Source organism: Myxine glutinosa, chromosome 12, assembly GCF_964187855.1.
Source record: "Myxine glutinosa chromosome 12, kmMyxGlut1.1, whole genome shotgun sequence".
In the NCBI taxonomy this organism is placed as follows: domain Eukaryota; kingdom Metazoa; phylum Chordata; class Myxini; order Myxiniformes; family Myxinidae; genus Myxine; species Myxine glutinosa.
In genome coordinates this window covers 55311616-55337450 of record NC_136272.1, presented here as the reverse complement: position 1 = coordinate 55337450, position 25835 = coordinate 55311616, and the positions used below count along the sequence as shown (strand labels likewise).

Below are 25835 nucleotides of genomic sequence, written 5' to 3'. Positions count from 1 at the left end.
ATGCTCGGTTATCAACATCATACATTATTGATAAACTCCCATGGATGCTTGATTATCAGTATCATACATTATTGATAAACTCCCATGAATGCTTGGTTATCAATATCATACATGATTGATAAACTCCCAGGGATGCTTGATTATCAGTATCATACATTATTGATAAACTCCCATGGATGCTTGATTATCAGTATCATACATGATTGATAAACTCCCATGAATGCTTGATTATCAGTATCATACATGATTGATAAACTCCCATGAATGCTTGATTATCAGTATCATACATGATTGATAAACTCTCATGGATGCTTGGTTATCAGTATCATACATGATTGATAAACTCCCATGGATGCTTGATTATCAGTATCATACATGATTGATAAACTCCCATGGATGCTTGGTTATCAGTATCATACATGATTGATAAACTCCCATGGATGCTTGATTATCAGTATCATACATGATTGATAAACTCCCATGAATGCTTGATTATCAGTATCATACATGATTGATAAACTCCCATGAATGCTTGATTATCAGTATCATACATGATTGATAAACTCCCATGGATGCTTGGTTATCAGTATCATACATGATTGATAAACTCCCATGGATGCTTGATTATCAGTATCATACATGATTGATAAACTCCAATGGATGCTGGGTTATCAACATCATACATTATTGATAAACTCCCATGGATGCTTGGTTATCAGTATCATACATGATTGATAAACTCCCATGGATGCTTGGTTATCAGTATCATACATGATTGATAAACTCCCATGGATGCTTGGTTAGCAGCATCATACATGATTGATAAACTCCCGTGGATGCTTGGTTATCAGTATCATACATGATTGATAAACTCCCATGGATGCTTGATTATCAGTATCATACATGATTGATAAACTCCCATGGATGCTTGATTATCAGTATCATACATGATTGATAAACTCCAATGGATGCTCGGTTATCAACATCATACATTATTGATAAACTCCCATGGATGCTTGGTTATCAGTATCATACATGATTGATAAACTCCCATGAATGCTTGGTTATCAGTATCATACATGATTGATAAACTCCAATGGATGCTCGGTTATCAACATCATACATTATTGATAAACTCCCATGGATGCTTGATTATCAGTATCATACATTATTGATAAACTCCCATGAATGCTTGGTTATCAGTATCATACATGATTGATAAACTCCCATGGATGCTTGATTATCAGTATCATACATTATTGATAAACTCCCATGGATGCTTGATTATCCGTATCATACATGATTGATAAACTCCCATGGATGCTAAGTTATCAGTATCATACATGATTGATAAACTCCCATTGATGCTTGGTTATCAGTATCATACATGATTGATAAACTCCCATGGATGCTTGATTAGTAACATCGTACATTAGTGATAAACTCCCACGGATGCTTGGTTATCAATATCATACATGATTGATAAACTCCCATGGATGCTGAGATATCAGTATCATACATGATTGATAAACTCCCATTGATGCTTGGTTATCAGTATCATACATTATTGAGAAACCCCCGTGGATGCTTGATTATCAGTATCATACATGAGTGATAAACTCCCTTGGATGCTTGGTTAGCAGTATCATACATGATTGATAAACTCCCATGGATGCTTGATTATCAGTATCATACATGATTGATAAACTCCCATGGATGCTTGGTTATCAATATCATACATGATTGATAAACTCCCATGGATGCTTGATTATCAGTATCATACATGATTGATAAACTCCCATGGATGCTTGGTTATCAGTATCATACATTATTGATGAAGTCCCATGGATGCTTGATTATCAGTATCATACATGATTGATAAACTCCCATGGATGCTTGGTTATCAGTATCATACATGATTGATAAACTCCCATGGATGCTTGATTATCAGTATCATACATGATTGATAAACTCCCATGAATGCTTGATTATCAGTATCATACATGATTGATAAACTCCCATGAATGCTTGATTATCAGTATCATACATGATTGATAAACTCCCATGAATGCTTGATTATCAGTATCATACATGATTGATAAACTCCCATGGATGCTTGGTTATCAGTATCATACATGATTGATAAACTCCCATGGATGCTTGATTATCAGTATCATACATGATTGATAAACTCCAATGGATGCTGGGTTATCAACATCATACATTATTGATAAACTCCCATGGATGCTTGGTTATCAGTATCATACATGATTGATAAACCCCCATGGATGCTTGATTATCAGTATCATACATGATTGATAAACTCCAATGGATGCCAGGTTATCAACATCATACATTATTGATAAACTCCCATGGATGCTTGGTTATCAGTATCATACATGATTGATAAACTCCCATGGATGCTTGGTTATCAGTATCATACATAATTGATAAACTCCCATGGATGCTTGGTTATCAGTATCATACATGATTGATAAACTCCCATGGATGCTTGGTTATCAGTATCATACATGATTGATAAACTCCCATGGATGCTTGGTTATCAGTATCATACATGATTGAAAAACTCCCATGGATGCTTGATTATCAGTATCATACATTATTGATAAACTCCCATGAATGCTTGGTTATCAGTATCATACATGATTGATAAACTCCCATGGATGCTTGGTTATCAGTATCATACATTATTGATAAATTCCCATGGATGCTTGGTTATCTGTATCATACATGATTGATAAACTCCCATGGATGCTTGATTATCAGTATCATACATCATTGATAAACTCCCATGGATGCTTGATTATCAGTATCATACATGATTGATAAACTCCCATGGATGCTTGATTATCAGTATCATACATGATTGATAAACTCCCATGGATGCTTGATTATCAGTATCATACATGATTGATAAACTCCCATGGATGCTTGATTATCAGTATCATACATGATTGATAAACTCCCATGGATGCTTGATTAATCAGTATCATACATTATTGATAAACTCCCATGGATGCTTGATTATCAGTATCATACATGATTGATAAACTCCCATGGATGCTTGATTGTCAGTGTCATACACTATTGATAAATTCCCATGGATGCTTGGTTATCAGTATCATACATTATTGATAAACTCCCATGGATGCTTGATGATCAGTATCATACATGATTGATAAACTCCCATGGATGCTTGATTGTCAGTGTCATACATTATTGATAAACTCCCATGGATGCTTGGTTATCAGTATCATACATGATTGATAAACTCCCATGGATGCTTGGTTATCAGTATCATACATTATTGATAAACTCCCATGGATGCTTGATTGTCAGTGTCATACATTATTGATAAATTCCCATGGATGCTTGGTTATCAGTATCATACATGATTGATACACTCCCATGGATGCTTGGTTATCAGTATCATACATAATTGATAAATTCCCATGGATGCTTGATTATCAGTATCATACATGATTGATAAACTCCCATGGATGCTTGATTATCAGTATCATACATGATTGATAAACTCCCATGGATACTTGGTTATCAGTATCATACATGATTGATAAATTCCCATGGATGCTTGATTATCAGTATCATACATGATTGATAAACTCCCATGGATGCTTGATTATCAGTATCATACATGATTGATAAACTCCCATGGATGCTTGATTGTCAGTGTCATACATTATTGATAAATTCCCATGGATGCTTGGTTATCAGTATCATACATGATTGATAAACTCCCATGAATGCTTGGTTATCAGTATCATACATTATTGATAAACTCCCATGGATGCTTGATTGTCAGGGTCATACATTATTGATAAATTCCCATGGATGCTTGGTTATCAGTATCATACATGATTGATAAACTCCCATGGATGCTTGGTTATCAGTATCATACATTATTGATAAATTCACATGGATGCTTGATTATCAGTATCATACATGATTGATAAACTCCCATGGATGCTTGATTTATCAGTATCATACATGATTGATAAACTCCCATGGATGCTTGATTATCAGTATCATACATGATTGATAAACTCCCATGGATGCTTGGTTATCAGTATCATACATGATTGATAAACTCCCATGGATGCTTGGTTGGCAGTATCATACATGATTGATAAACTCCCATGGATGCTTGGTTATCAGTATCATACATGATTGATAAACTCCCGTGGATGCTTTGTTATCAGTATCATACATTATTGATAAACTCCCATGGATGCTTGGTTATCTGCATCATACATGATTGATAAACTCCCATGGATGCTTGATTATCAGTATCATACATGATTGATAAACTCCCATGGATACTTGATTATCAGTATCATACATGATTGATAAACTCCCATGGATGCTTGGTTATCAGTATCATACATTATTGATAAATTCCCATGGATGCTTGGTTATCTGTATCATACATGATTGATAAACTCCCATGGATGCTTGATTATCAGTATCATACATGATTGATAAACTCCCATGGATACTTGATTATCAGTATCATACATGATTGATAAACTCCCATGGATGCTTGATTATCAGTATCATACATGATTGATAAACTCCCATGGATGCTTGGTTATCAGTATCATACATGATTGATAAACTCCCATGGATGCTTGGTTGTCAGTATCATACATTATTGATAAATTCCCATGGATGCTTGATTATCAGTATCATACATGATTGATAAACTGCCATGGATGCTTGGTTATCAGTATCATACATGATTGATAAACTCCCATGGATGCTTGGTTATCAGTATCATACATTATTGATAAATTCCCATGGATGCTTGGTTATCAGTGTCATACATGATTGATAAACTCCCATGGATGCTTGGTTATCAGTATCATACATGATTGATAAACTCCCATGGATGCTTGGTTATCAGTATCATACACTATTGATAAACTCCCATGGATGATTGATTATCAGTATCATACATTATTGATAAACTCCCATGGATGCTTGGTTATCAGTATCATACATTATTGATAAATTCCCATGGATGCTTGATTATCAGTATCATACATGATTGATAAACTCCCATGGATGCTTGGTTATCAGTATCATACATGATTGATAAACTCCCATGGATGCTTGGTTGTCAGTATCATACATTATTGATAAGCTCCCATGGATGATTGATTATCAGTATCATACATGATTGATAAACTCCCATGGATGCTTGGTTATCAGTATCATACATTATTGATAAACTCCCATGGATGATTGATTATCAGTATCATACATTATTGATAAACTCCCATGGATGCTTGATTATCAGTATCATACATGATTGATAAACTCCCATGGATACTTGATTATCAGTATCATACATTATTGATAAACTCCCATGGATGCTTGATTATCAGTATCATACATGATTGAAACTCCCATGGATACTTGATTATCAGTATCATACATTATTGATAAACTCCCATGGATGCTTGGTTGTCAGTATCATACATGATTGATAAACTCCCATGGATGCTTGGTTATCAGTATCATACATGATTGATAAACTCCCATGGATGCTTGGTTATCAGTATCATACATGATTGATAAACTCCCATGGATGCTTGGTTATCAGTATCATACATTATTGATAAACTCCCATGGATGATTGATAATCAGTATCATACATTATTGATAAACTCCCATGGATGCTTGATTATCAGTATCATACATGATTGATAAACTCCCATGGATGCTTGGTCATCAGTATCATACATTATTGATAAATTCCCATGGATGCTTGGTTATCTGTATCATACATGATTGATAAACTCCCATGGATGCTTGATTATCAGTATCATACATGATTGATAAACGCCCATGGATACTTGATTATCAGTATCATACATGATTGATAAACTCCCATGGATGCTTGATTATCAGTATCATACATGATTGATAAACTCCCATGGATACTTGGTTATCAGTATCATACATTATTGATAAACTCCCATGGATGCTTGGTTATCAGTATCATACATTATTGATAAATTCCCATGGATGCTTGGTTATCTGTATCATACATGATTGATAAACTCCCATGGATGCTTGATTATCAGTATCATACATTATTGATAAACGCCCATGGATGCTTGATTATCTGTATCATACATGATTGATAAACTCCCATGGATGCTTGGTTATCAGTATCATACATTATTGATAAATTCCCATGGATGCTTGGTTATCTGTATCATACATGATTGATAAGCTCCCATGGATGCTTGGTTATCAGTATCATACATTATTGATAAATTCCCATGGATGCTTGGTTATCTGTATCATACATGATTGATAAACTCCCATGGATGCTTGATTATCAGTATCTATCATACATTATTGATAAACGCCCATGGATGCTTGATTATCTGTATCATACATGATTGATAAACTCCCATGGATGCTTGGTTATCAGTATCATACATGATTGATAAACTCCCATGGATGCTTGATTATCAGTATCATACATTATTGATAAACTCCCATGGATGCTTGATTATCTGTATCATACATGATTGATAAACTCCCATGGATGCTTGATTAGCAGTATCATACATTATTGATAAATTCCCATGGATGCTTGGTTATCTGTATCATACATGATTGATAAACTCCCATGGATGCTTGATTAGCAGTATCATACATGATTGATAAACTTCCATGGATGCTTGATTATCAGTATCATACATGATTGATAAACTCCCATGGATGCTTGGTTATCAACATCACACACTGTTGATAACTATTGATAAACTTCCATGTCCGTTGATCTTTTTCATATTTTTTGCAGTGTCCCTGGGTGCACAGTACATTGGCTGTGTGTGTCACGTGCCATTTGAATATCAAAATAAATTATCACAACTTGATAAACCGGGTGGAAAGACCTGCCTCGTCGAAACGAAGAAAACCCACGTGTTGGCCTCGAAGTATGTGAACCAATGCGACGAGCCGTGGGTACTTACCCGGTTCGGTCACCTGTGCCAGTTTGGACAGTCCCTGTGCCTTTTTAACACCACCACTTTGGAACTCTCAAACACAAACGCCACTGATGAAAGTGTGATGGTGTACAGGAAAAACACTTTGTACGTGCCCCTTCACAACAAATGTTTGACTATTTTGAAAACATCAGTATTCTTTGGCATTTGCGACGAAGGATCTCTTGTGCACTTTACACAAGGTAACCTTAGAAAGCATTTCTTTTCTTTTTCACCATAACAAATGTGTCGTCATATTTGTTATTTGCTTGTATGCCTTTTGGACATTTTTCTATATCATGCGTACTCTAATAATGACTCGAGGACATATAGTTGAGGGAAGGTGATAGACCGGAGATGTAAGGGCTGAGCCATAGATTTTCCACACCTGCCATAAGACACACAGATCAATGTGTTTCCATTTAGATTCTGTTTTAATCTGATCTTGTAAACAAACATCAAAATACTATTTTTATTTACACTGTTGATCGATGATTTCACAACTGTTCTTTTTATCCAGTGCCACTACAGGTCATAGTTTTAAATTCCCTCTGCACTATTTTCATCCTGCGCCTGGTTCTGGCCTGTTGTAAGCAATGAATGGACAAGATGACTGCACAAGCTAAGGGTTTGAGTCCTGTATTGTTTTGTTAATCAATCTTGTTGTACCATGATGGCAATGCTGCACTCTTACACGGTATGTCATGGTTTTTATTGTAATGACAACATTGCAACATCACTGAAATTTAAGCGTTGATCCAGATCCAAAACACCCAGATGACCCGAAAGTCCTTGATGACCCAAAAGATCCAGATCACCCAAAAGTCCACAAGGACCCAAAAGTCATTGATGACCCAAAATACCCTGATGACCCAAAAGTCCCCAAAGAGCCAAAAATTCCTGAAGATCCAAAAGCCCCCAAAAGACCCAGATGACCAAAAAGTCCTGATGAACCAAAAGTACCCAAAAACCAGGATGATCCAAAAGTCCTCGAGGACCAAAAAGACCCAGATGACCCTGATGACTCAAAAGCCCCCGAACACCCAAAAGTCACCAAAGACCAAAAGTTGGTACTGCGCTACCTTGTTGACAAATTCGTCTATCTTTGGTAGTGGGTAGGCATCTAGTTGAGTGAAGCAGTTGACGGTCTGTGAATAATCAATTACCATCCGCCTTTTGTGTCGCTCATTTGTTGTAACTACCACTTGAGTTCGCCAGGGCGAGGTGCTGGGCTCGATGATGCCCTCTTTGAGCAACCTTCTTGTTTCTGACTCGATGAAACAGCCATCTGGTGCACTATACTTAATTGATATAACAGCAATAGGCTTACAGTCGGGAGTGAGATTGGCGAAAAGCGGTGGAGAAGGTACAGTGAGGGTAGCTAGCGCACAGACAGAGAGCGGTGGGTTGTCTCCCCCAAACTGCACAATAACACTCTCATGATGTTCGAAGAAATCCTGGCCTAGGATCACATCACTGCAAAGGTCAGGTAAGATGCAAAATCGGACATTAGTGTATGTACTACCGTTCAGCTCAAGGTTCACCAAACAATGACCAGCTATTCTAGTCGACAATGAGGGAGATGCCATTGATAGTGTACCTGTCCCAGGGTGCACACAAAGTTTGTACGCATTAACCATCCTCTGGCACTTTCCGAGCTCCCAGTATCCAAAAGTGCCCTACACTTGTTACCATTTACAAGCACGTTAACTGTTGCCTTGGATAGGTTATCTACTAATGCAGCGGACATTGTAGCGAGTGTGGGGGTGTGGAGCATAGCAGCAGCCTCCGCCCCAGATGATCTACATACCTTAGCAAAATGTCCTGTTTTCTCGCATTTATTACATACAGAATCCCGAGCGGGATAAACTCGTCGAGTGTCGAAAATTACCACAGAAAAAGCACTTCTGTTGCTTTCCAGCAGCAGTGACTACTTGAGAGTAATCTGGATGAGTAGGTCGGTAAGTCCTCGTTTCGGCTTCGGCAGTAGGTCTATCGACCGAGGAAGTTGTGACTGCATTCAAGGGTGTTACAGGTGCCGTATATGACTCGGAACACCTCCGAGCTTGATTGAGAACCCGAGCCTGGTGAAAAGGTGTCGCGAGATACTAAGTTTTATTCTCGAGGAGCCGTTGGCGAATGACATGGGACTGCAATCTACTTATGAAGGCATCCCGGATGGACTCCTTATATTTATCAGCAGTGACAGCCTTGTAATTACAGTCTCCACTCAAATGCTTCAATGCTGCAGGTATTCATCAAGAGTTTCTACCGGTTGCTGTCGATGACTCGCCAATAGGTGCCGTGCATAGACTACATTCTTTGGTATTGCGTACATGCTTCGTAAGGTCTGTATGGTAGTGTCATAGTCTTCACAGTCAGCGATAAACTCGTACACACTTGGAGCAACATCGTTTATGAGCATAGTTAGCTTCTCTGGTCCATGATGCTCAATTGTTCTCAAGAAGTTGTCGAACATATTGCACCAGTGGTTCCATTCCTTTGCAGCACCGCTCGAGTTTGGGTTTGCTTCAACCGTTCAAGACGTGAGAATTTGTCCATCATGAAATTCTTGCTGAGTAAATGTAATATGCCGAAGGGAGTATAGAAGAGGCTTCACTCGTTTGAGATCATTCAAGTAGGTTTTACTCAGCAAGAACTGAAGAACCTGTAACAACAGATGTAAAAATAGGCCCGTCGAACAATACAACACACATAATAATTAATAGGCCTACCGTAATTATCACACACGTCTCCATTAGCCATCTTGAAAATCGTAATGACTATGGGTAATGGGGAGACCTGGAAATATATAGCCCGTGGCGCTGTTGTTGTTGTTAAAAGGGGAAGGTCGAGGCCTTACAGTACACGGGATTTGAATGACAACAGGTGCAAACAAACATGTGCCTTTGACATTTAATCAATTGTGTTTCATCTGGTGCTGTTTGCCTTTGTCATTTAATCGATTGTGGTTAAATTGGTGCCGTTTCCCTTTTTGACATTTGATCGATTGTGGTTAAACCGGTGCTGTTTCCCTTTGACATTTAATCGATTGTGTTTAAGCTGGTGCTGTTTCCCTTTTTGACATTTGATCAATCGTGTTGTTTCCCTTTGACATTTAATCGATTGTGTTTAAGCTAGTGCTGTTTCCCTTTGTCATTTAATCTATTGTGGTTAAACCGGTGCTGTTTCCCTTTGTCATTTAATTGATTGTGTTTAATCTGGTGATATGTGTGCGTTTGTTATTTAATCTATTGTGGATAAACCGGTGCTGTTTCCCTTTGTCATTTAATCTATTGTGTTTAAACTGGTGCAGTCCGCTTTGTCATTTAATCGATTGTGGTTAAACCGGTGCTGTTTCCCTTTGCCATTTAATTGATTGTGTTTAATCTAGTGATATGTGTGCGTTTGTCATTTAATCGATTGTGGATAAACCGGTGCTGTTTCCCTTTTACATTTGACGGTTGTGTTTTAACCGGTGCTGTTTACCTTTGTCATTTAGTGTTTGAACCGTTGCTGTTTCCCTTTGTCATTTAATTGATTGTGTTTAATCTGGTGCTGTTTCCCTTTGTCATTTAATTGATTGTGTTTAATCTGGTGCTGTTTACCTTTGTCATTTAATCGATTGTGATTAAACTGGTGCTGTTTCCATTTGTCATTTAATTGATTGTGTTTAATCTGGTTCTGTTTGCCTTTGTCATGTAATTGATTGTGTTTAAACCGGTGCTGTTTCCCTTTGACATTTGATCGATTGTGTTTAAACTGGTGCCGTTTCCCTTTGTCATGTAATTGATTGTGTTTAAACTGGTGCTGTTTCCCTTTGTCATTTAATCGATTGTGTTTAAGCTGGTGCTGTTTCCCTTTGCCATTTGACGATTGTGTTTAAACTGGTGCTGTTTCCCTTTGTCATTTAATCGATTGTGTTTAAGCTGGTGCTGTTTCCCTTTGCCATTTGACGATTGTGTTTAAACTGGTGCTGTTTCCCTTTGTCATTTAATCGATTGTGTTTAAGCTGGTGCTGTTTCCCTTTGTCATTTAATCGATTGTGTTTAAGCTGGTGCTGTTTCCCTTTGACATTTAATTGATTGTGTTTAAACTGGTGCTGTTTCCCTTTGTCATTTAATCGATTGTGTTTAAACTGGTGCCGTTTCCCTTTGTCATTTAATTGATTGTGTTTAAACTGGTGCTGTTTCCCTTTGACATTTAATTGATTGTGTTTAATCCGGTGATGTTTCCCTTTGTCATTTAATTGATTGTGTTTAAACTGGTGCTGTTTCCCTTTGTCATGTAATTGATTGTGTTTAAACTGGTGCCGTTTCCCTTTGTCATGTAATTGATTGTGTTTAAACTGGTGCTGTTTCCCTTTGTCATTTAATCGATTGTGTTTAAACTGGTGCTGTTTCCCTTTGTCATGTAATTGATTGTGTTTAAACTGGTGCTGTTTCCCTTTGACATTTAATTGATTGTGTTTAAACTGGTGCTGTTTCCCTTTGTCATGTAATTGATTGTGTTTAAACTGGTGCCGTTTCCCTTTGTCATGTAATTGATTGTGTTTAAACTGGTGCTGTTTCCCTTTGACATTTAATTGATTGTGTTTAATTCGGTGATGTTTCCCTTTGCCATTTGACGATTGTGTTTTAACCGGTGCTGTTTCCCTTTGACAATTAATCGATTGTATTTAAACTGGTGCTGTTTCCCTTTGACATTTAATTGATTGTGTTTAAACTGGTGCTGTTTCCCTTTGACATTTAATTGATTGTGTTTAAACTGGTGATGTTTCCCTTTGACATTTAATTGATTGTGTTTAAACTGGTGCTGTTTCCCTTTGACATTTAATTGATTGTGTTTAAACTGGTGCTGTTTCCCTTTGACATTTAATTGATTGTGTTTAATTCGGTGATGTTTCCCTTTGCCATTTGACGATTGTGTTTTAACCGGTGCTGTTTCCCTTTGACAATTAATCGATTGTATTTAAACTGGTGCTGTTTGCCTTTGTCATGTAATTGATTGTGTTTAATCCGGTGGTGTTTCCCTTTGACATTTAATTGATTGTGTTTAATCCGGTGATGTTTCCCTTTGCCATTTGACGATTGTGTTTTAACCGGTGCTGTTTCCCTTTGACAATTAATCGATTGTATTTAAACTGGTGCTGTTTCCCTTTGACATTTAATTGATTGTGTTTAATCTGGTTCTGTTTGCCTTTGTCATGTAATTGATTGTGTTTAAACTGGTGCTGTTTCCCTTTGACATTTAATTGATTGTGTTTAAACTGGTGATGTTTCCCTTTGACATTTAATTGATTGTGTTTAAACTGGTGCTGTTTCCCTTTGACAATTAATCGATTGTGTTTAAACTGGTGCTGTTTCCCTTTGACATCTAATTGATTGTGTTTAATCTGGTTCTGTTTGCCTTTGTCATGTAATTGATTGCGTTTAAACCGGTGCTGTTTCCCTTTGACATTTGACGATTGTGTTTTAACCAGTGCCGTTTCCCTTTGACATTTGACGATTGTGTTTTAACCGGTGCTGTTTCCCTTTGACAATTAATCGATTGTATTTAAACTGGTGGTTTCCCTTTGACATTTAATTGATTGTGTTTAATCTGGTTCTGTTTGCCTTTGTCATGTAATTGATTGTGTTTAAACTGGTGCTGTTTCCCTTTGACATTTAATTGATTGTGTTTAAACTGGTGATGTTTCCCTTTGACATTTAATTGATTGTGTTTAAACTGGTGCTGTTTCCCTTTGACAATTAATCGATTGTGTTTAAACTGGTGCTGTTTCCCTTTGACATTTAATTGATTGTGTTTAATCTGGTTCTGTTTGCCTTTGTCATGTAATTGATTGCGTTTAAACCGGTGCCGTTTCCCTTTGACATTTGACGATTGTGTTTTAACCGGTGCCGTTTCCCTTTGACATTTGATCGATTGTGGTTAAGCTGGTGCTGTTTCCCTTTGACATTTGATCGATTGTGGTTAAGCTGGTGCTGTTTCCCTTTGTCATTTGATCGATTGTGTTTAAACTGGTGCTGTTTCCCTTTGACATTTGATCGATTGTGTTTAAACTGGTGCTGTTTCCCTTTGACATTTGATCGATTGTGTTTAAACTGGTGCTGTTTCCCTTTTCTTTTTTTTTTTGTTTTTTGTATACAAGATCGAGGCTCGTGAAAGAGCGAACATTAATCACACAGAAAGATAAACCAACACATAAAACATATAACATCGGGAGCGGTAGACAAGATGGGGAGAGAGGGGGAAGGACACAAACACAACATTTGAGAGCAGGGACCGAGAGACATGGAGACATCGAGAGATCTGAGAGAGGGCGAGGGCTTTGGGGGGGGGGGGCATGGGAAGGGGGCGGTGGGAGAGGTATAAAACATATGGACACTGCCAGGACTTCCAGGAAAGAAGTTGGAATTTCAAACAAGGTGGATCTGGGGTGAATTAGCGGGGGTAGAAAAGATCAAGGTTTTGGATGGGGGAAGATAAGAGATGGTGGTGAACAGCTGTTTTAAAGACCTGGAGGGAGGAGTGGGATTGAAGGGAGTGTGGGAGTTTGTTCCAGAGGCGGGAGAAAAGAGGAATGAAGGAGTGAAGGTGAGCAGAGAGTCGAGATTTTGGCAGTTTAACCATCAGAGGCTTGCTGGCAGATCTTGTACGACCTGTAGGAATATTTGGGGGACAGAGCACAGAGAGAGCTGGGGGAGCAAGGCCGGAGAGGAGTCGGTAGAAGACAGAAAGACCACCTACCTGCCTGCGGTGAGTGAGTGAAAATATGTGTTTTAAACTGGTGCTGTTTCCCTTTGACATTTAATCGATTGTGTTTTAACCGGTGCTGTTTGCCTTTGTCATGTAATTGATTGTGTTTAAACTGGTGCTGTTTCCCTTTGACATTTGATCGATTGTGGTTAGGCTGGTGCTGTTTCCCTTTGACATTTAATCGATTGTGTTTAAACTGGTGCCGTTTCCCTTTGACATTTAATTGATTGTGTTTAATCTGGTTCTGTTTGCCTTTGTCATGTAATTGATTGTGTTTAAACCGGTGCTGTTTCCCTTTGACATTTGATCGATTGTGGTTAAGCCGGTGCTGTTTCCCTTTGACATTTAATTGATTGTGTTTAAACCGGTGCTGTTTCCCTTTGACATTTGACGATTGTGTTTTAACCGGTGCCGTTTCCCTTTGACATTTGATCGATTGTGGTTAAGCTGGTGCCGTTTCCCTTTGACATTTATTTGATTATGTTTAATCTGGAGCTGTTTGCCTTTGTCATTTTATCAATTGTGTTTTAACCGGTGCTGTTTCACTTTGACATTTGACGATTGTGTTTAAACTGGTACTGTTTCACTTTGACATTTGAACGATTGTGTTTAAACCGGTGCTGTTTCCTTTTGACATTTGATGACTGTGTTTAAACCGGTGCTGTTTCACTTTGACATTTAATCGATTGTGTTTAAACCGGTGCTGTTTCACTTTGACATTTAATCGATTGTGTTTAAACCGGTGCTGTTTCCCTTTGACATTTAATCGATTGTGTTTAAACCGGTGCTGTTTCACTTTGACATTTAATCGATTGTGTTTAAACCGGTGCTGTTTCCCTTTGACATTTGATGACTGTGTTTAAACCGGTGCCGTTTCCCTTCGACATTTAATCGATTGTGTTTAAACCGGTACTGTTTCACTTTGACATTTTATCGGTTGTGTTTAAACCGGTACTGTTTCACTCTGACATTTAATCGATTGTGTTTAAACTGGTACTGTTTCACTTTGACATTTGAACGATTGTGTTTAAACTGGTATTTTTTCACTTTGACATTTAATCGATTGTGTTTAAACCGGTACTGTTTCACTTTGACATTTAATCGATTGTGTTTAAACCTGCACTGTTTCACTTTGACATTTGAACGATTGTGTTTAAACTGGTATTTTTTCACTTTGACATTTAATCGATTGTGTTTAAACCTGCACTGTTTCACTTTGACATTTAATTGATTGTGTTTAAACCGGTACTGTTTCACTTTGACATTTGATGATTGTGTTTAAACCATTATTGTTTCACTTTAATGGCCTCTAAAGGTGGTTTTTGTTTTTTGTTTTTTCACATTTGAACGATTGTGTTTAAACCGGTACGGTTTGCCTTTGTCATTTGAATGATTGTGTTTAAACTGGTATTGTTTCTCTTTGTCATTTGAACGATTGTGTTTGAACCGGTATTGTTCCTTTGACATTTAATTGATTGTGTTTAAACCGATATTGATTTCCTTTGACATTTATTCGATTGTGTTTAATCCGATATTGTTTTCCTTTGACACTTAATCAATTGTGTTTAAACCGGTGCTGTTTCCCTTTGTCATTTAATCGATTGTGTTTAAACCGGTGCTTTTTTCTGACAACAATTTCAGATTGGTCCCAACCTGTGGGAATGGAATCCAGATTTCTTCCCAATGAAGTGTTTAGTGCAAGCTCCTCGGATGGAAATGAATTTTCTGCCCACAATGCCCGGCTGTACAACTCCGGTGGGTATTGGCGCACACATGGTGCCCCAGGCGAATACCTTCATGTGAACTTTGAAAGTGACGTCAATCTGACCGGCATTGTCGTGCAAGGGTCAACGCCTGAACTGGACCGTGCACGAGGTTTGCAGCCTTGCTTTGTGACTTCATACAATATTGAAGTAAAGAATAATAACTGGCAGCGATTGTCAAAGGTAAGCTCTGTTTATACCATCTACCTTTACCAGGTATTTCTCAATAATTACAAATGAAATCTTCATCATGAAAATCCATTTTCACAATTTTTTAAACCACAAAACCAAAAACCTGAAAAGATACTTTTACCATTTTATGTCTCATATGTGGATGATGTTTGTTCAGTTCCCACATGTATATGGAATCTTTTGTGCAGTTTCCACATGTATATGGAACCTTTTGTGCAGTTTCCACCTGTACTTGGTACCTTTTGTGCAGTTTCCACATGTAGTCAGGTTCACTATGTTTTTTCGTTCAAAATCATGGTAGATTAGCAAACCTATACATTTTTGGAAACGTTATTACATGGAAAATCTGAAAATCAATGTTTACATTTGCCAATTCCGACCAATTCGATTCGACCAATCGACCAATTCCATTCGACCAATTCGACCATTCGACCAATCGCTTCGATCGACCATTCGACCATTCGACCAATTCGATTGATTCGATTCGATTCATCGAATTCGATTCGATCGACCATTCGACCAATTCGATTTGCCAATCAATTTGACCGAACTTTGCTTGTGTGGAACGGACTGTGAAAACGATGCGGACAATATTGTCGGATACGACACACAGGACAGTGATGACGAACTCTAAATGGCATATTCTGTAATCGTGTATGTTTGATGCCATTGACTGCCTGTGTATATTTTGTCATTGACTGCCTGTGTAGATGTGAAGTTATACTGACTGCATGTGTACTGTGTTCAAAAAGTATCCAACCTTTATTTTTCGTGCGTAAAAAAAAGAAGAAGCTAGGGAGGCGATGATTGGTGCACGTATGTAGGCGATCCTAATGCACACGCGTGAATTTTTTCCCACCTGCAGAAGCTGTCATTCGACGGCAGACCGCCGATGAGTGAGGACATGTAAGCGAGCGCCGGCGGATTTTCGTTTTTGACAAAATGACGGAAAAACTTGAACAAAGCTACTGCATCAAATTTTGTGTAAAGCTTGGCGATTCCCAAGTGGAAACGATCCGCAAGATTCAACACCGTTCATTCCATTATGAAGGAGGATTTGGACTTCAGGAGAATCTCAGCGAAGTTCGTACCAAAGCTGCTAACGATTGAGCAGAAGCAACTCCGTTTGGAGATCGCACAGGACATGCTGGAGACTGTGAACAGCGATCCCAGCTTCCTCAACACAGTGATCACTGGCGATGAGTCCTGGGTTTATGGGTACGACCCAGAAACCAAGTTGCAGTCATCACAATGGAAGCATCCAACATCCCCGAGGCCAAAAAACAAAAAATTTGATGCAGTAGCGTTGTTCAAGCTTTTCCGTCATTTTGTCAAAAACGAAAATCTGACGGCGCTCACTTACATGTCCTCACTCATCGGCGGTCTGCCGTCGAATGACAGCTTCTGCAGGTGAGAAAAAATTCACGCGTGTGCATTAGGATCGCCTACATACGTGCACCAATCAACGCCTCCCTAGCTTCTTTTTTTTACGCACGAAAAATAAAGGTCGGATACTTTTTGAACACACTACGTATATATGATTTTGCTGACTGCCTGTGTATGTTTGGTGATATGAATTATTGTGACACATTTTGATGTTATTAACTGCCTGTACAAAATGATAACATGTATTTGATTATGCAACTTATCGCGAATATAAAGACAGTATTTTGCAATTCAAAACCTTTGATTCGTATCTTACCATTCCCCATAGCACTAATTTGATACTTTCATTGGATTCCTTGTCCCTGAAAATATAGGTTTAGTATATTTTAAAAAGTTTTTAGGGTAATTAGAGGCAGAAATAGAACAAAATATGTAATATGTATTTTACAGTGGCCATTTTGAAAATCCAAAATGACCGCCATACAGGTATCTCTCCCAATGTAAACATTGATTTTTAGTTTCCTTATGCTATAACCTTTCCAAAAATGTATAGGTTTGCTAATCTACCATGATTTTGAACGAAATATAATTTATTGACATAGTGAACCTGACTAATGTATATGGGTACATTTTTTGCAGTTTCCACGTGTACATGTTACCTTTTGTACAGTCCACATATACATGGTACCTTTTGTGCAGTTTCCCTGTGTATATGGGTACCTTATGTGCAGTTTCCATGAGTACATGGCACCTTTTGTAGTTTCCTCGTGTATATGGTAACTTTTGTGCAGTTTCCACATGCATATGGGAGTAGGTGATAAATCGGGCTTCTAAAACACCTAAAATTTTACATTAAAGTCAATGAAGAAAAAGAGAAAAACTATTTGACCGTCTGTCTGTCTCCATCTGTCTCCTCCATATCTCCAAAACCATGAAACCTAGCGGCCCCAAACTTTGCATGCATACACCTGAACCTCCAACATATTACAAGGATGAAACTGGGTGTTTGGGTGTGTTATAACATCCTTTTTGAAGACTAGTACACCCGCTCACTACGGGAGCAGCAGGAAGGGTCAATCCTATTTGGGGTATATAGATTACAGTCGATCTATGGTCGGGTCTCAAGAACATTGGGTGTGTGTTCATTTACTAAATTTCTGGTGGAGAGATTGCCAAGTGGTTTCAGCATTTGAGCGAGCACTCCATTCAAAACTGATAAGGTATGGCTGGCTTGGTAAGCGCAAGCTAGCTCTTTACTAAATGAGCACACCCCGGGCTTCCTCTTTCTGTTTTGTGTTAAACAGCAGGAGCGAGTTTCAAAAGTTCGCTACAAAAAACGCCATGGTAGCAGCAGGAAGGATGATGTTATTAATCAAACACTTGTGGGGTATATAGAGTACAGTAGATCTTCACTCAGTTCTGTAAGTAAAACTATCGAGATTTCAAATATAGCGAGATATCAAATCGTGACTGTTCAACGCCAAAGCCAGAAGACCAGAGCCAGCCACGAGAAGACGAAGAAGAGTGATGTCGGGACACGACTGTTTGTCATCAAAGCCAGGACTCGAGAAACAAAGAATAAACGTGGAAATCAAGCGCGAGGAACAGCCAGGATGGAAGAGTTCACTGTGGAATCCTGAAGCAGAGAGCTTTTCGGCGATGGTTCCCCAACAAAGCCAAGACTCAAGGGAGTGAGGGAAAGCCAAGAAACGCAAAATGTCGGGGAGACGACCACTCGCCACCAAACCCAGAACATGTGAGGAAATCAAGAAGCTCGACCGTTCTCTATCAAAGTCCGGACTCAAGAGTGAGATGTCGGGGAGAGATTTCTTTTATACTTGGGGCTCTGACGTCATCTCACGGGGTCTCCGTGCCCGCTCCTATCAGCGAGTGCCATCTTAACAGTCTTTGCGCCAATCAATCCCGGACCAATCACTGCTCTGCGGGGCATGGCCCCACGGCCTGCCTGATTGAGGTGGTGATGTAGCGGCTGCGGCACCAGCAGTAGTGTTTGATGCCTGGTTTCTGGTCGCTTTTTATTTAGGGTGGTAAATGCACGATTTCTGGCTAGGTGTGTGTGCTGCGTGTGTCATAAGGAACAGAGGAAAAATAACAGAGGCCATTACATACAGGGGATTCATTACCCATAATCCCTAACTAATTAAAATAACCCCACCCCTCGTGATGGGAACAAAGGTACGAGCTTGCACGACATATGGCCTGACTTATGTACATCAAGATGGCTCAATGACATTCAGAGCATACTACCTTTGCAATTCTACCTGGACTAAGTTAATCACAGCCTACCCTCTCCAAACGTAATGATATTAACAGGGAAATATAGAATTGTGGAGACCAAATACTTTTGTCAATTTCGACTTATTTTTAGAGGACATTGTGAGTTATTTGAAAAAGTGCAAGGGTGCCAATATTTTTGGCCACGATTGTACATGCTACCCTGTCTTCTAGCAACCATTGAAATTGGTTTAAAATGCCCATAAAATACCCCCCCCCCACCCCCCCTCTGTGATCCTCAATGCAGCTCAACCAAGATTCTGGACCATGCATGGGTTACACAGCATCACATCCCACTCGCTTTACTCCCACCTTCATTGCCAGGATTTACATCTACCGTCAGGGCTGATACCCTGGAATTTCTCGACAACCTCAATGAACATATCACCACGGTCTGCCTCACAGTGCCATCCCGACCTGCCCATCACCGAGCCGTGCACATTACTGTCGTTCCCTGTCTCCATATTCTCGTGAGGACCTTAGCCACGGCCCCGCCACCCCTCTCCCCAATCAAACCCACAACCCCGGCACCCGGAATCTCCAGCCGTACATAGGAGCCATGCCTGCCCACAAAGCCCCTTCTCAATCTATCAGATCCGGCATCAGCAATGGTTCACACGCATTCACCCTTCCGTCCCCACTCACAATCCCTCCAATCCACCTCCACATCCTCACCTCTGGCATCCGGAGTTTTCCGCGGTTCATCGGAGCCATGTCTATTCACAAAGCCCTTTCTCAATCTATCACACCCATTGTGAGCAGTGCTTCCCAATGCATTAATTTTTTCGACTCAACTCAAAATCCCTCCCCTTCTCAGTGCCGACACCTTCCCCCTCTTCATTGAAGACCCCTCCTCTCCGGAGTCTGCCAGATATCCTGCGCAAAGGTCCAGTTCGTACGCGATCCATACGGCAGTGTACCTCATTTGTCCTTTCGGTGTCCGTCTTCAGGGAAGAGGCTCCAGCATCACATGAGGTCCCTGCAGACATGCCGGCCGTTTGGCCCACCTCACAGCGCCAATTCAAATGGCAATGTACCACGTTCATATTTCTGTCCGCTTTTCCCTCAATGTTTTCCGCAATGGCATAGGCTCCAAGAGTCTGTGGTCAACATGTGCTACACAAGGTGGATGGAGGTTATGTTTTCATCCCTGTCTGTGGTTGTGGACCGATTCGGACCAAAACTTGGTGAAGAGGTTGGGTGTGTGACCAGGAAGAATTGATTCGATTTTGGTGAAGATCCAGATCTGGATACAAGAGGTTTTTTTAATGATGTAAGTGGTGGTGGATTTGAATGCATTGTGTGGCTGCTTCACTGCATCATTTTCTGGCACTGTGGCGATGCCGCTGATGCAATGCCCCCTGTTACCAGTAATCTGGTACTTATTTGACGACTTTTGTGAAATAAAACTCAGACCTCTTCCAAGAAATGAGGCTTTATTGAACAATATCTCTACTCATCCTACAACACAAGAATGCAGATTATTAGTTCCACAAAGAAAAATTAAGCATACAACTCCTCCTAGTTTCCTGCAAGCAAGCATTGACGTAACTGTTAAATCTCAGTAGCCGACAGCGCTGGTATACATAATGCCACCTGATTGCGCACCGAATGGACACAGTTTATATAAGCTCTCTCATGGTCATCCCTTCGCTCGGATAATCTCTTCGCTCAGCTCGAGACATTACATCATATTTCATCACAACGACTTCTTTCGGATGACAGACTGAGTCAACCCACCTGGTGGTAATTCAACAGCACAACAGGGGCTTGAATTCAGGACCTCAGGATCTCAAGCCAGCCACCTTAACTGGAAAGCCAACACCAGCAGGCTTCATTCTTCAAGTGATTCTTTACCATTGAGAGATGGTATCCTTTGCAACTGAGGAGGCGAAGGTTCTTTCAACCCTAGACTCTGCCACTGGACTGGACAGCATATTCAGGTCAGGTGTCCCAAAAAAGCTGCGCTGCTGCTCTTTCCCATCCTAACTCTGTCCGTTTCACACTGTCATCTGCGCTACGTCATTTTCCATCTGTTTGAAAATCTGCCAAATTCACTGCATTATATAAAAGGTGTTTCTAGACTTGGTTATGACAAACTTCCCTGCAAATGTCTGCTGCTCTTCTTCTGCTCCAATCGGTTCTTCTGATCATGTGCATGTTAAAGTGGACATCTCTCTGGCCATTCTCAGAGAGCCTCCTCAGCGCCGACGAGTCTGGCATTTCACTCAGGCTGACTGGCACGGTCTACAAGCAGCCATCAATCATCTGGACTGGTCTCCCATCTCTACTGCCTCTGACATCAATTCTTCCTGGGAATTCTTCCAAAGCAAACTGCTCTCTCATGCACAGATTTATCCCATCTCGTCTTCAGTTATCTTACCCTTTCCCTCCCATCCATGGTACACTGAATCTTGTGGTGAGGCAGTTGCACTGAAACAACTTGCCTTTGCCTCTTGGAAGGCAAATCCAACTGAAGGCAATCTCAGTTCCTTCCACCAAGCTCGGAACAAGTGTGTGTATACCCTCAGGAGTGCCAGGAAGCACTATCTCTCCACACTCAAGATTGAGCTCTCAAACCTGTCTCCTTCCTCCATATCCTGGTGGCGTCTGGGCAAATCCGTTTCTGGTGTTTGTTCCCCCTCCATCCCCTCCCTTACCTCAAATGGCTACACAGTTGACACCGCACGTGACAAAGCCGAATGCCTCAACTCTGTGTTTGCCTCAAAATCTTGTGTCCCAAACCCATCTCTCTCTGTTCCCACCTTTCCCAGTCGAACCCAACTGCTCCTGGACTCTGTGTCCTTCTCTCCTGACAAGGTGGAGAAGTTTTTGTCAAACCTCGACTCTGATTCTGCAACTGGACCAGACGGCATCAGCCCACGGGTCCTACAATGCTGCTCTTCTGCTCTATCTCACCCTCTCTCTGTTCTTTTCACCCTCTCTTTTGCTTAAGGTCATCTGCCAGCATCTTGGAAATAAAAAACATTGCTGCCTTACACAAAAAATGTGCAAAAACATATCCTTGCAAGTACAGACCAATCAGCCTGCTCCCATTAATATCAGCAAAGTCATGGTTTCCATCATTGCTTCGGAGATCAAATCGTTCCTCTTCTCCAATGACTTGATCTCTGATCATCAATTTGGATTCAGACCAGGCCATTCTACTCTGAACATGTTGCTTCTGCTGTCTCAACAATGGATGGAGGTCCTCAATGCCAAACAGGAAATCAGAGATGCTCCCTTGACATATCACGTGCCTTCGATACAGTCTGGCACCCCGCTCTGCTCACCAAACTCTCCTCCTATGGTATCCATGGAAATCTCCACGCATGGCTTGCGGACCTCCTCTCTGGTCATAGGCAACGTGTGGCTCTGAATGGATTTCTCTCATCTCCCCCTTCCTGTTCTGGCTGGAGTTCTCCAAGGCAGTGTTCTGGGAACTGTACTATTTCTGGTCTTCATCAATGATCTCTCCGACTCTCTGGAAAATCCTCTCTATCTCTTTGCTGATGACTCCACTATCTGCTGCTCCATTCCTCATCCCTCAGATCAGCAGTCTGCAGCCTCCACACTCTCTGCAGTCCTGGACAAAATCACAGACTGGTCAAACAAGTGGAACATGTCTTTCAATCCTGAGAAATCCCACACTCTTACTATGTCTCTCTGAAAAGACCGACTGGAAAACCCTCCCATCTACTTTCTCAACAATCCTCTCCAAGAAGTTCTGTCGCTCAAGCTTTTGGGTCTCACTATCTGCCATGATCTTTCTTGGGAAAACCACATTTCCAAGCTGGCCTCCAAAGCCAGTCGCCGACTGGGTATCCTCCGTCGTGTGAAGTCCTTCCTTGGCACACCTGAGCTCCTCACCACATACAAGGCTTTCATCCGCAGCTCAATGGAATACTGTTCCCCCCTCTGGGCCGGTGCTCCTGCCTCACACCTAGTTCGGCTTCACGCTGTTGAAACCAAAGCTTTCAGAATCATTGGAATCTCCTGTTATGAAGCTAACTCCGAGGGCCTTTCACTCAATCACCGCAGGCAGGTTCGTGGTCTTTCTGTCTTCTACCGACTCCTCTCCGGCCTTGCTCCCCCAGCTTTCTCTGTGCTCTGTCCCCCTAATATTCCTGCAGGTCGCACAAGATCTGCCAGCAACCCTCTTATGGTTAAACTGCCAAAATCTAGGCTCTCTGCTCACCTTCACTCTTTCATTCCCCTTTTCTCCCACCTCTGGAACAAACTCCCCCACTCCCTTCAATCCCACTCCTCCCTCCAGGTCTTTAAAACAGCTGTTCACCACCATCTCTTATCTTCCCCCATCCAAAAACTTGATCTTTTCTACCCCCGCTAATTCACCCCAGATACACTTTTTTGAAATTCCAACTTCTTTCCTGGAGGTCCTTGCAGTGTTGATATGTTTTATACCTCTCCCACCTCCCCCCAAGCCGTCCCCCTCCCACATTTCTCTCAATGTCCTTGCTCTCAAATGTTGTGTTTGTGTCCTTCCCCCTCTCTCCCCATCTTGTGTCCCGCTCTCCTTATTTTGTGTTTTTTCTGTCGGTTGACTTTTTGTGTGATTAGTGTTAGCTCTTTCACGAGCCTCGTTCTTGTACAAAAAAACAAAAAAACAAAAACTGATCGACTTAACTGCAGACCTGTCAGCTTACTTCCAATTATCAGCAAGGTCATGTAATCATCCATCATTGCAGTTGATTTGAAATCCTTCCTTTTCTCCAACAACCTCAGCTCACATCACCAATTTGGTTTCAGACCAAGACATGTTGCACCCAACAATGGATGCAGGCCTTCAATGTCAGACATGAGATCAGGGCAGTCTCTCTGGATATAACTTTCTTTTTCTGGATGGCTGCTTTTGATACAGTTTGGCATCCCACCTTGCTCTCCAAACTTTCTGCCTATGGTATCCAAGGCCAACGCCACACATGGCTTCCTCTATTCTCGTAGCCACTCTGTCACTTTGAACGGAATCCTTTCAACTCCTCTCCCTGTCTGCTCTGTCTTCTTCAGCCTCCTTTCTGGTCTTGCACCCTTTGCTTTGTCCGTGCTTTGCCTTCAAGTCTCCCTCTATCTTTGCCTTCAACTCTGCTGTTGGTGTTTCCCCCCTCTCTCTACTGCTCCTCTCGCGTGCATCTCTACTGTTCATTTTGCATCCTGTTTTGTGTGTTTTGCATCCCGTTTTTTCTGTGACCTACTGATCCGCTCTGTGTACTAGCTTTTCCATGAGCCTGAACTATGTATACAACTACATGGTATTCATAGAATACTTATCCTGCACAGTGAACTTGCTGCGAGCCAACTCTTCTGTTTTTGAACATTTTTTTTCTTTGATCCAATATGGCTACCAGACCACGTGAGCAATGACATCATAAATTTATATTCTCAAATGTAATTGTTGCATAGATCATGCTCAATAAATTTCAAACTGATCAGACTAAGCGTTGTCCCTGTCGAATTATGACGTCATAATTATGGCACCAATGACGTCATTGTTAACAACACCTATTCCCCATATGGAGTTCTTTACAATGAGCCATGTTTAATTTTTTTCCGTGCAACGGTTTTGGAGATATAGAGGTGCAACAATTTTTGGTTTTTCCAAGATGGCGCCTGTAACACATGACCTATGACGTCATGATTATGACTAAAATATTATAAAGGAGGAGGCGCTCCTATGGTGAAAATTTCGTGTCCATCAGACCAACAGTTGCTGAAAATGTTTTAAATAACTAGTGCGTGCCCATACGTGCGGGGAGGTAAGTACGTGGACATACGTACGTTGACGTACGTACCAAAAATAAGGCCTCACTGTCCGGAAGTTCGTATATCGCAGTTACGATTAATCGCAAATTAATTTTAATGGCCAATTCTTCAATTAGTGCCAACATATTTTGCCATTTTGCAATTTCATCGCAAGGAAAAGCACAAAGAGAAGAGAACAACAAACACACACGCAGTTCCTTCGCTGTAGCTTGACCGTACGTGCAAAAAAAAAACATTAAAATTTTCATCGTTCCTTCGGTCTTCGCTCTCGTCCTTCGCCGTTCCTTCGCTCTCGTCCTTCGCTGTTCCCCCATCCAAAACCTTGATCTCTTCTACTCCCGTTAAATCACCCCAGATGCACTTTTTTTGAAATCCCGACTTCTTTCTTTCCTGGAAGTTCTAGCAGTGTCAATGTCTTTTATACCTTTCCCATCCCTACCTCCCCTCCCCCTGCCTTCCCATGCCTCCTCCACCCAAGCTCTCTCCCTCCCACGGATCTTCCCTTGTCCCTGTTCTCTGCTGTTGTACTTGTGTGCTTCCCTCTCCCTCCCACGGATCTTCCCTTGTCCCTGTTCTCTGCTGTTGTACTAGTGTGCTTCCCTGTCTCCCCCCA

At 40.7% G+C, this 25835-nt stretch overlaps 1 protein-coding gene across 1 annotated transcript in view; it reads left to right on the top strand.

Moving 5' to 3' along the window:
- LOC137437230 (uncharacterized) overlaps positions 1 to 25835 on the top strand; it is a 215618-nt gene that overhangs the window by 53406 nt on the left and 136377 nt on the right. The window contains exons 6-7 of the mRNA XM_078766265.1: positions 6863 to 7249; positions 15447 to 15751. Of these exons, the coding sequence (XP_078622391.1) occupies positions 6863 to 7249; positions 15447 to 15751 (692 nt within the window). The remainder of the gene's footprint in view (positions 1 to 6862; positions 7250 to 15446; positions 15752 to 25835) is intronic.